The sequence below is a fragment of the Linepithema humile genome, chromosome 8, assembly GCF_040581485.1.
Source record: "Linepithema humile isolate Giens D197 chromosome 8, Lhum_UNIL_v1.0, whole genome shotgun sequence".
Taxonomy (NCBI): domain Eukaryota; kingdom Metazoa; phylum Arthropoda; class Insecta; order Hymenoptera; family Formicidae; genus Linepithema; species Linepithema humile.
The window spans coordinates 9,112,322-9,124,453 of NC_090135.1; the positions used below are offsets into that span (position 1 = coordinate 9,112,322).

Sequence of the window (12,132 nt, forward strand, 5' to 3'; positions counted from 1 at the left end):
TCATTATTCTTTAATTAACTTGTCATATCCTTATTCGAATATCTGAAATAAATTCTATTAATTATATTTGTTATAATAAAATAATCTTATCTTTATCATCGAACTAATTTTTTGTCGGAGACAGAGACAGTCAAAAAGAGAGAAAAGGAGATGGAAAAATTTGACGTGTGAATAATTATGGTTCTAATTATTGTTACAAGTTATTAACTAAAACTTTATAGAAAGGCACAAATAAAATATAAGTGCGATAAATATATAAAATAAAGTACATATTACAATATTTTATTATAAACTATATAAGGAATATATTGAATTGATCAGAAAATTTCTTTAGATTTCTCGATAAAAATAAATGCAAAATTCCAAAGAAACTTTCTGATCGTTCTAGTAATATAATAATAATTATATTAATTATTATAAATAAAATATATCAAGACTCTCTACACGTTATTACTTATATAGTGTGTGTGTGTGTGTGTGTGTGTGTGTGTTATATTAATCACACACATATTGCAAAATATTTTATATATATATTAGAAAGTCACAAAAATTCATCAATATTTAAATTCAAGAGCAACATTTATAATTAGCGTATTATCTATAACTTAACGCCTTACATCTCTACACATAGTTAATATATTTTACAATCTATAGGTCGATGATTAAAACGGAGACTAAAAATAGTTTATTTACAGTTGCTTAAAACCAAGGCCGACTAGAATATAGCACATCAGTAAAATGATTATAGAATTTGGTAAAGTGGAGGACGCTCCACCCGTGTTCCAGCAGACGTCCAATTTGCAATTGGACGCCAACTTACCGAATTTGCTCTTCAAAAAATCCCAATCGCAGAGGCCCACTCGGCAGCCTTCGTACTGCACTGGTTTTTCCGCCAGATAAAACATCACTTTGTTGCGGTTATTGCTATCATTACACCTGCAATGGGACATTTCGCAACAGTAGAAATTAGGATTAACTTTACGTAGAATATAGAAATTCTTATCTAATAAAATATGAAGCTAAAACTTTCTCTTTTTTTTCCGGTAAACATACAACCAAAATAAAAAATAATAAATTATATTTAAATAAGAGAAGAATGCATGTATATTTACTTATAAAATACTGCAATGAGATTCGAAGCGAAGGACGATATCAAAGAAGTGCGCCATTGTCGTTCGGTCATATGCTTATAATTGTCGGCGGTCAATCGCGTTTTATCCTCATTTATACCTATTGTAGTTAGAAGATTTTGCAGGCTGACGATATCGCTGAAGTAAAAGATGCCCAGGGGTTCGTTCGACATTTCGTCGCGTGCTACGTTCCTGATTGAAATATTAAGAGATACTATTAGAGATAATATATTGTTAACTGTACAAAGTGACACAAAAGATTTTATAAAAATTTGTGTAAATTTCGTAAAAATACGGTGTAAAGAAAAGAATGTGTGTTTCTGTGCGCGCACGTGTGCGTCTGTCGTGCATATTTGCGTTGCATTACCAAAAGTGTTGCATCATGTCGTGTAATAATGGGCATCCCAAACGAGCATTGATGTCACGTCCATAGCCCGCTTTGTAATAATAATCGAGATCTTCTCTGTATTCCAAAACGTAAAGTTCATCCTTGCTGAAAGCGGCGCACCAAGGTGACAATCGATTGACGGTCCAAGCCTTTTCGTATCGACACGCGTCGTACATAGCGTCAATGTTTTCTGGAAATATTCAAGTATCTTTATCGATTGTAAAAGTATGTAAATATCGAAATTTTTAGATAGAATTATTATTAATGAATTGAGTGAATTTAAGAATTTAATTTTTATATTATACACATTCTGTAAATTATTAGTAAATAATTATCGTCGCATTCACTGCAATCATATACGCACCAATGGATATGTTATACAGAAAACCGAGTCGTCGACTAACGTTCTTCAGAAGATTCTGAAACTCTGGTCCTGTCTCGAATTTTTTGCGTTCCGGATTTTCAAACACTTGCTCATCCTTCAAATTGTCCCACAAGCTGCACGTTTTGTACGCCTGTGAAATTAATTAAATTAGAGCAGACACATGTGTAATGATTTTAAATCGTAAAATAAAGTCGCTAAGTGGAAAATATAAGCGAAATATAAAAAACGAAGTCAACTTCTTCCTCAAAACGTACCAAAGTTCTTTGAGAAATACTTACGACTTAGCATTTATTGAATTTGTGCTTAGTTGTGATAAAAAAAAGCATACTTACGGTCAATAAAGTATCATTGAGGGAGCTCTCTTCGGGAAGTATAATATTTCTGCTGCCGAACAAACTTTCCATGAAAGACGACATACTGTCGCGTGCTTCGGTGCCGCGGAACTGAAATTATTCTTGCGATTACTTTATCAAGATTTTTGACATTTATATTTAATAAAATACATTTAACTAATTTAATGGAAATATATTTGACTAATTAGTTAATTGCTACGACACGCTAACTTGCGAACAAAATTAATTGCAACAGACACCTTGTAATTAGTGGATGTAATGTTGCTTGAATTGGGTTGTAACAACTCCGGAAAGTTGCTCTGCAATCTTCTCGCCAGCAGCTTCATGTCCTCAACCCCCTGCGGCGTCAGGTTTTCCGCCCGCTGCGGCATCAGATACTCGTTTGGCTTCCAATTCTGCAGATTCTCCAGATCTCGATTACACAGGCGACCGTCTGCGCGATCGATGAGACGATTAAGGAAAAAGTTTCTAAAATTACTTGGAATCATATTGATATACAAAAAACCAACATATTTTATATTTAACGAAAAAGAAAATAACTCATAGCATTAATATTTTGTTTCAACGTAAGAAAATTGTCTAGAAAGTAAAGAATGAAATCAAGAAGGATGTAAAAAAATTGATATCTCTATATAAAAAGAATATAAAGGGAAGGAAAAAAAGATCGACGTAAACTTACCGCGGCGTGTTTCATGATTGTGAAGTATCTGATTTTTGAGATCAGTTAGATTGCTGATCTCATTAATTTCATTGAGGGTTGGGCAACGTGTTCCGTGTGTCGCAAGCATCCAGATTTGCACTGGTCGGCAGTCTATCAGAAGAATGAAATTGAAACACGAGAAATAGACAGTAGGCGTAAATGTGAAGCATATAAAAATAATTCGAATCTGATGCAGCTTCTTTCAAATCACGTCTATTCGATTTAGTACAAAATTACACGATACGAAATATTTAATTTGCCACTTCCGGGAGTAAAGATAAATGATATTTTGGGAATCTATTACTTTTTTTAGACTGCAGTACATAAAAGCATTAGATATTTCGAACTTGTCAGAACAATAATACACAACTGTGTATTGTAAAAATTATAATAAAAATAGCTTAGTATCATTAAACAGTAGAGTCGCTTGTATCCAAAAGTTCAAGCAGAAGTGTCGATTTTTTATTATCATCAAGCATCTATAATATCAACAATCGACTTTCATCGATCCAATTTTTAATACTCACGTGGTACAGTCTCGAACCGAGTTTTGCCACTGTGTACGAAGTGGTAAGCAGTTTTCGTGGCCATGTGCAAATATGGGTTATCTTCATCCGCAAGACAAAAATCGACATCGCGTGCGAGCACATGAATACTCGAAGAAGCAAGAAGCGACGCGATCACCAATAGCAATGCGTACATCATGCAGTATCGCTGTTGCTACAAAAATAACAGCAATAATTATTATTCATTGCAATTTTACACTGCCATTATTAACTTTAATTATTATTAATTACTATTAAAAAAAAAAAACTAACATTACTTTACTCGCATCAAACTCTCTTTCTATGTATAAAAAAATTAATTTGTTTCTGTAATAATATTTGATAAACTGTACAAGTTTCTTAAATAATACTATCTATATTTTGTGAAAATTTCACACAATACTTCGCGCTGAAGGATTAATCTTTAGCCGATTTTTACAGAGAGCGCTACAAGGCCGAGAAGCTTCAGAAAAGCGCTTTTCTTTTTTCCTCGTTCCGTCGTAAACCTACATTTCGTCGGTCGGATGACGAAATCGCGGAATGTAACTTATTACCAACTCGTGAAGCTAGCGTAACGTAGCTCTTGCGATTGCATAATCGGAAGTATGTATGTTCGCGCGTATTCTCGCTCGCTCGCGCGCCAAGATTGCGAATACTGGCTGAGCCGGCGAAGTACCGGCATGTGCTAATGCGGTAAATTAACAAGCAGATGGGTGACGGGACTCACAAAGTGTCACCATGCGACCATAAGTGATTCGACGCAGCAATTATCACTTTGGAATTGTCAAGTGTGTTTTCATGCGTGAAAAAAAGGATTTGTTTCTAACGTTTTCAAAGATGCAATCTCAAAAAGAATATGAGAAGAGACTCGAACAAAAGTTAGAAGATTCAATAAAGAACAAAAAAGTTGACGGAAGATAATTAAATCTATTGTTAGAAAAGGTATCTCGAAACTCTATCCCGGACCTTCCGAAGATCAACTTCCGTGAGAGCGCAGTGTACAATACGTGTCAGACGCGAAGGCCAAGGATGGCGTCGCGGATAGCAGATGCGCGAATAAAATTACGTCGTGCATTCACAACACGATATTGTACAATGTATAGTATGTGTGGAAATCGGTCTGTACAATCGCTCGCGGCGATTCAGGAATAGCCGCGTACGTAATAGTGACGATAATGCGATTGACAATGACGACTCGATTAGCGGAGCCTTCTTCTTTCGCTCTGCCTTAATGAGTCCACTACTTGGCCCACTTATGTTCAATTTCTTGCGCACGAGTATCGCGTAACTGCCACCGTCTCTAATTTCGTTGCAATTTCATTTCAATGTGAAACCCATTATACGCCTGCTGCTTCGCGCGTTCGAGGAAAAGTGTGCTTGTTTTTCCTACAATAGCTTTACAAAAAAGTTTTAAAAAATAATCAGAGCTGTTATTATAAAAGATGTATAGTCGATTAATCTTTATTATATTTCAATCAAGAAGTCAGCTTGATTTACGATTTTTTTAACACATTAATTTCTCTCAAAAAAATATATCAAAAATGTAGAAAATATAAATATATTTGGCTGGTTAAAAAGTTTCTTCGCGCGCGCGCGCGCGCGAACTTTTGTCTTTTATTTTCGAAGAAATTTTTTGACCAATCCAATGTTATTGTTATTATGAGAACTGTGGAAAATATATTAGGTTTGTCGTATTTATCAAGTGAGATTGAAAAGAGAACAGAATTGCATTTTGAATAAATGTTTATAAATTAAATATTCGTCATTGACTTCAATACATTTTTTAATCTATAAAACAAGTTTTTATACAATGATTTGAAAAACTCCGAGCTCTTAGAATGGAAATCGATAACTATAATTAAAGTAGACCCACGAAGAAGCGACAAACCTTTTGTATCAATTTAATATTAGTAAGTACATTAAATATTCAAAGATTTCCTCGATTGCGGTGCGCGGCGATGAATGGCAGGGCGATAGAACGCGACGCGCGTTTGCGACAATTGTTCAGGAAAGTAGGACGACGACGTTGGTCACGCTCGATGATTCTTAGAGCAGGAGAGCAGCGTAATTATTCGCATTTTGCGCTCGTGTTTATTCGTTGCCAGTGAAATCCGACGAGCAGCCCGAGATCGAAGCGGTGATTCTCGAATTACGCATCGAAAGCGAACGCCGCGGCACTTTCGTGCGGAACAATTGGAATTTGAGAGACACGCGATTCATTCCGCATGATATTTAATCTGGTGTTACGAATTAAATTGCCATCTCGTGTGCGTGATATGCTAATTTCGTGTGTTAACTTTAAGGTCGCGAATCGGGCGTTTCCGGCGATAATCCGTCGCACATTATTCGCGAATCTAAATTTTAGCATTTGAAATCAGAGAGACATTGAAAACATTAGATAAGAACATTGCTATATATTGAAGGACCGTTTATCAATTGGATAATTTCAAGGACTTTGAAGGAAAAGCTCATATCGAAGAGTTAAAAATACGAGAAACTTAGGAAATCGAAATGCCTGGTGTCTTTAATGAGCAGCTCTCCAAATATTTATCTTCATCGTTCAAACATTCATTAATTCGATTGTGATGACTGCGTCTTATTGAAATATTAAGTCTCACGTGTATAAGCTTTCAGTTGACGAGAAATTTAATACAAGGACCTTATTGATCATTCTAAGCTGCTAAAAATCAAAAATCTAGGATTCTACAGTTTTCAAAACCTAGCAGTTTAAATCCAGCTGATTGCTAAATTATTATTGATATTTTTTAATATCAATATTCGAAATTTAAGGATCAAAATCTCTGCCTGAACATCTCAGTTAATTGAGCCAAACAATTAAAATTCGATACGTACGACGATTCAAAAAACACAAGCAATCGGAAAAATCTCTCAGGATCGAAAGTGCTAAAAGTCGGAGACGGAGTCTTGAAACTCAACACTTGGAGGCTAAAAATTTCGAGCAGGGCGCGGTTCGCGATCCTTGCACGGCGGAAGACGAGAGATCGCGAGCGAGGCGCGAGTTACGATAGCGAAGGAGAATACTATCGGTATAAACGATTAACTCGAGTCTCGCGATCGAGAGCTGGCATTCGAGCCGCCGTTCACCGCGACGATTCGTGTGGCACTGCCGCCCGCGAGGTCATCGAGCCTCGTCTCACTACCAGGCAGCACCTGAGCTAATGCCCACGCGTGTCTAGCCTATATTTCAATCCAAGTCACGCGACTCCTTCGACCTGCGAGTTAACGTGACCTGGTTCAAGACACACCCAATTCCCTCCCTTGTAATTTTTTATCTGCATAATAACTTCACGCGTTGCCCCCTTTCTCCCATTAGTAAATACGAGTGACTCAAATCTCTATCCCTTACTTTGTCGCTGGAAAAGCGAAGCGGGCAGTAATGGCTTTATATGGATGTCTCACTTTATTATCGTACAAGAAAAACATTGTAAAATCACGAAATGGATATCTTTAACTTATTCGTTTATTTTGCGTACAAATAAGGGAATTAAAAGCTCAAATAAAATTCTAAAGCAAAGGACTTAGTACCTTGTTATGCGTTAAAAATCCATAAAAAATCCAAAAAGACAAGATCTCGTTGAAATAAATGCGACAGTTAATTATTTTTTTTCGCAAAATTTCGTGCTGCACTTCGCCGCGATGGGAGCCAGCTTCTTCTTCAAGCGTTGCCAGTCGCAGATTCCGTGCACACAGCCTTCGAGATTCAAAGGCTCCTCGGCTAAGTAGAAAGCGACTTTGAAGGGAATCAGGCTGTTCTCGCATCTAAGAAAAAAATCGTATTGTTCCGAGAAAAATAATAAGAAATTCAACAATCAAATTCAGAGAGTAAAATAAATAAGCGATAATTGTAGTACTTGTAGAAAACAGCTGCGAAATTTGTGGCGAACGGCGTCAACAGGGAGGACCTCCACCTTCTGTTTCCCATTTCTCTGTAATTCGAGGCCGTGATGGGCGGCGTGTCCTTGCCGATGCTCATCGCCGCGTAGAACAGCATCACCATCTCCGAATGCGTGAAGTAAAACACGCCCGCCGGTTCTTCTTCCGTCGCATCTTCCAATTTCCTGTTCGAAATTTCGAAATTAAAATAGAAAAAAAAAGGAAAAAAAAAAAAAAACTGAGACTATTGAGAAGCATGAAGGACTTTTATAAGGACGAAGGATTTTTAAACGGCTTTCAGTCAACTTACGAGAAACGATCTAACATGTCTCGAAGAGGGTGGCATCCGAGCTCGCTGTTGACGCTCACTCCCGGACCAACGCGATAATAGTGATAAAGATCCTCCTCGTATTCGAGCACTCGTATGTCGTCGTCGGTGAACGCGGCGCACCAGGGCGATCTTTGCTCCGGGTACCAAGCTCTCTGGTATCGACACGCGTCGTAGATCAAAAATGCATCGTCTGAAATTATTTTGTTAATAATCAGTAAAAGAAAAGACTCTTGATAATTATTCGATTTATTAATTATTCGACCGCGGACTTTAAATTCCAAAACTGCGCATTTTTGTTTCAACTTGCTGTAATTAATAACTGCCAGTTGATAATATGTTAATCTAACGAATAATAATTGATAACTACTTGTGGATGATTAATAGTCGGCAGAAAATTGATGTTGCATTATGCTTAATAAGTGATTACTTACCGAAGTTAAGTTTATACGTCAAGCCTAATCGTTCACTAACATTGGCAAGGACTTCTGTCATTGTCGGACCATTAATCCATTTAGTCATTTCCTGAGTAACCTTCATTTCCTCCCATGGCTTGCAATTATCGTATATCTATCGCATTAATTAAACAACAGAAAAAATATTTGAAAAATAAAATAATTTTATAACAAAAAAGAACAATAAAAATTCACTTGATATAAATAAATGAAGATCGAGAGCCATTTGACTTTTTATAATTATGCAGACCTTTCAATCTTTAAAATTTTTTTTATTAAATTAATTGAAACTTTGTTTCATTCTCATTAGTGTCTTAAAGAGTGTGACTAGTTTTCGATCAATATTATCATATGATACCTTCAGCAAAGTATCATTGACGCTCGGCACTATTTCTGGATTAGGAGTGAACGTGCTGCTAAAAGCTCCTTTTACAAACGAGTTCATGCTATCGACGGTGCGCTGCGTGTCCGTTGACCTGAACTGAAAAATCGATAAGCATTGTGTTAAATTAACAAAAAAAATTTTTCAGTAATATCTGCTAAAATTGTTTTCTGCAATTATCTCATACTGTTAAATAAACGAAAAAAGAAAAAAAATCAAGTAAAAATTATTTGACCAGTTCACTATCTTGCGATAAATGACGATTGATTAAAGTGTGATAAAAGTCTGATTTCATTGAATTATCGTATATTAAAAATAGCACGAGATAGATGTGCGATATAGATATACGTATTGCCGAACTTGTTATAAAAATCAATTTTTAATCGACGCATTAATATTAATCCTTCAGTAATTAATGATGCTTGTTAAAGTTCGTTTAACATTTTACATCGTTATTCTAGAATATTTTATGTCCTCGTGTCGAAAGCTAGTCGCTAAGCAAGTATGCCGAAAATTGGAGAAATCCTCTCTCCCAATATAATTTTTCGAAAGTAAGTCACCGACCATTCTCTTCTATTAAAAATTCTCAAGGAAAAAATTTCGGAGCGACGAAGCAAGCGCATTGAGCAAAGATTGTGATAGTGCGAAAGTGATTCAAGTTCGCAAGATCCGGACAGTACGAATCTCTTCGATAGTTAATCGGACTAGAGTTAAGTTCACAGCCCTTTTCTCCTCCTTTCGTTTCTTTTTTTTTTTTAAACCATAAGACAATTTTTCAGTAATAAAGATGCTATTGTGAATGTTACAATCGATTTTTTAATAGAAGAAACACGACAATCGGAAAATCTCTATAACCCACACAGCATGTATAAGCGGGGGACGTTCGAGGGATATTCCGAAGATATCGTAACTCTCAAAGATATCTTCTAGATATCTTCTGGATGTCTTTTGGATATTTGTGCTGCGTAGAAAAGAGTATCGAAACTTTTACACATATCTACGCTCTTCTAAATTGCTTACCTTACAATGATGCGACTCGCACGTGCCGAAAAGCTGCGGGAACTCCTTTTTGAGTCTTTGGCCCAGCATTTCCAAGTCCTTTTTACCTTGTGACGACAGGCCCTTCGCCCTATTTGGGTGGAGTCCGGGATCGGGCTTCCAGTTCTTGAGATTCTCTAAATCTTTCTCGCACAAATGCCCGCCTATAAAAAAAAGTCAGTTGTTAATCAAACGAAATGCGTCATGCTTTACGTCCTTAAATGGCTCTAAAATTCCAGAACAAGATTTCCTCGCTCACGTTTGTGATTTTCGTGATTGCTAATAACAAAATCTCGGAAGTGCGTCAGGTTCAACATCTGATTGATTCCTTTCTCATTCGGGTATCGAGTGCCATGTCTGACGAGCATCCAAATCTGCTGCGGTTTGCAATCTGAAACACGTATTTACTTAAATCACGTATTTATTTAAATCACGATTGAACAATAAAACTTCCATTCTTGATGCTAAGTGTGCAAAAATTTCGGCGCTTTTCGGCACGAATACTCACTCTCTAAAACGATACGCTTTGTGATATTACTGTGAACGAAATCATACGCTGTTTTAACGCCGGTAAAGGGATAAGGATTATTGTTATCTGCGTAACACGTTTCCAATTTTTCTGACATTTCAATATCGCATTTTAGTTTTAGTATATTTGATGGTATGCCTTCTACCGCACATATTGCCAAAATAAAGAAGCAAAGTTTCTCATACATCTTATGAGATTTTATTCTCTCGTCACAAACGAGACACTAAGAATGACTGAATTGACTGAAAATAAGAGAAAATAACAAAATTAATTTATACAAATAAGAGAAAAATAAAATACTAAGATATTGTAAAAATTACATTTGACATATAAGATTATAAAAAATAGGAAATAAAATAATTCATTTGTAAAAGAAGAAAAATATTCACTACAAATGTTCGTTTTTCGACTTTTTAAATAAATTTTTCTAATTTCTAACAGACTTATGACATAAATCTTATCAAATCGGATTATCGGCCGATCGAGTTTTATTGTAAATTTGATATATTTTATGTCTATGATATACTTAATTAATATGCAAGATAAAATTAGCAAACTTACCTTTTTCACGCACTTGAAACGATATCTCTTCTTACGTAACGAGGAAGAATGCTCAGGTGGTACCGCACTCACGAAAAGCCAAACTGATAATGAAAAGGTATCGAGCGAATATATAAATTGACGAGTTATCTCTAATCTCTCTGATAAATGCAAATAAAATGCAGTTGTTTAATGTTTTCCGTAGATTATAAAGTTATTGCATAATTAAGTTCGTGCTATATCACAGCGCGACGCGCCCTCCTTTAAGATGACACTTCACGACTGCACGTGTAACAACTGTTTTTTTGCAATTAACGTGTTCCTAACATGTTTTCCGAAACAGACGCGCGTGCTGCGTCTTTTATTCTATTCGTACAAAACACCTGTCACGCAGCAATAAGCGTGAAAAGTACGGCCTTCGAAGAAGAAAGTGGAATAGTTGTCTTTTTCGTTATCCCACAAGAATCCCAGAGTTGTCTCCGCGAACTGACTGGTTTTCTCTGCAATCGTCACGATCGTGACAATCTTGTGCCTGAGAATAACGGTATACAAACGTGACTAGTAAGGAATTTCTGGCATTCCCCGAGAGAATTATAAAAAATCATTTCCGAAGAATTATATTCATTTGAGCCTCTCAGAAACCATAAATCGATATTTTCAACTCCGATTTGTGCGAGTTTTTTAACTTTAATATCAGAACACGTGATTACTGCTAATGCTTATTAATTTCGATCGATTAGTTCAGCTTCCGTGAGACTCATCTCTTCGTCATCTCGTTGTCACGATTTCGCACCTGTCGAAGTTGAGTTTCTTCACGCGCCGCCGTATTTCCGACGCGATATCGCCGCACAATTTCGCGGCCTCCGCGTCTTCGTACGCGAACTCGTCCAAACGATTATTCATCACCGATTTTACAATCTTGTCCACTTGATCGATCTTGAAAGGATTTCGCGGCTCCATGCGATAAGTGTTCTGATACTCCGGCGTCTAAAACAAATCATATTTATAAATCATGCTTGTAATTAATTTTTTTAAGATTCTTGTAGTCTTTTGTATAATTTTTTTATATATTATTTATTATTCTTCTTTAATCTATATATGCGTACACGCATATGTATTGTCGTCTTTTGATCTAAATGCTTTAGATTAAAAGAAAAAGTGATTTTGCACTCATTGTAAAATCTGTTGTAAATATTAAAATTGCGATACTTTGCACAATATGAATTATACTGATATTTTTGCGTAATGTAATTTAGAAGAACATTTTACATGCAGTATCGACATTTTTACCTCGTTATCATCGCAAGGATTCTCGCTCGTTTCGAACTGGGCCGGCATGATGTATCGATTTCCAATGATATAAATCGGTAAATGGATTTTCAATATCTCGAAAAGATCTCCCACTTTTTCTCACAATGACCGGTCAGTTATTCTTCGCAAGCACGCACGCATATCTAAAGCAAAC

General features: G+C 36.1%; 3 protein-coding genes across 4 annotated transcripts; all 3 read right to left on the reverse strand.

Moving 5' to 3' along the window:
• Positions 1-266: 266 nt before the first annotated feature.
• Positions 267-6,663, reverse strand: LOC137001413 (multiple inositol polyphosphate phosphatase 1-like). The gene is made up of 9 exons (XM_067360209.1): positions 6,355-6,663; positions 3,484-3,676; positions 2,936-3,067; positions 2,496-2,689; positions 2,236-2,346; positions 1,883-2,033; positions 1,498-1,708; positions 1,113-1,322; positions 267-936 (listed from the first exon to the last, which is right to left on the reverse strand). The coding sequence occupies exons 2-9, from the start codon at positions 3,659-3,661 to the stop codon at positions 690-692; spliced, it is 1,434 nt and encodes a 477-aa protein (XP_067216310.1). The 5' UTR covers positions 3,662-3,676; positions 6,355-6,663; the 3' UTR covers positions 267-689.
• A 301-nt stretch (positions 6,664-6,964) lies between these two features.
• On the reverse strand, positions 6,965-11,026 carry LOC105676795 (multiple inositol polyphosphate phosphatase 1). 2 transcript variants are annotated; one of them, XM_012374963.2, is made up of 9 exons: positions 10,689-11,026; positions 10,107-10,369; positions 9,858-9,989; positions 9,581-9,762; positions 8,537-8,659; positions 8,158-8,293; positions 7,706-7,916; positions 7,374-7,580; positions 6,965-7,281 (listed from the first exon to the last, which is right to left on the reverse strand). In XM_012374963.2, exons 2-9 carry the CDS (start codon positions 10,312-10,314, stop codon positions 7,119-7,121), a joined length of 1,362 nt encoding a protein of 453 aa, XP_012230386.2. In that variant the 5' UTR covers positions 10,315-10,369; positions 10,689-11,026; the 3' UTR covers positions 6,965-7,118. The 2 variants fall into 2 exon arrangements, with proteins under 2 accessions (XP_012230386.2, XP_067216312.1); XM_067360211.1 differs by lacking the exon at positions 10,107-10,369 and having other exon boundaries at positions 10,689-11,025.
• A 7-nt stretch (positions 11,027-11,033) lies between these two features.
• Positions 11,034-12,005, reverse strand: LOC105676723 (dynein light chain Tctex-type 5-like). The gene is made up of 3 exons (XM_012374829.1): positions 11,958-12,005; positions 11,461-11,654; positions 11,034-11,199 (listed from the first exon to the last, which is right to left on the reverse strand). Exons 1-3 carry the CDS (start codon positions 12,003-12,005, stop codon positions 11,034-11,036), a joined length of 408 nt encoding a protein of 135 aa, XP_012230252.1.
• Positions 12,006-12,132: the final 127 nt, after the last annotated feature.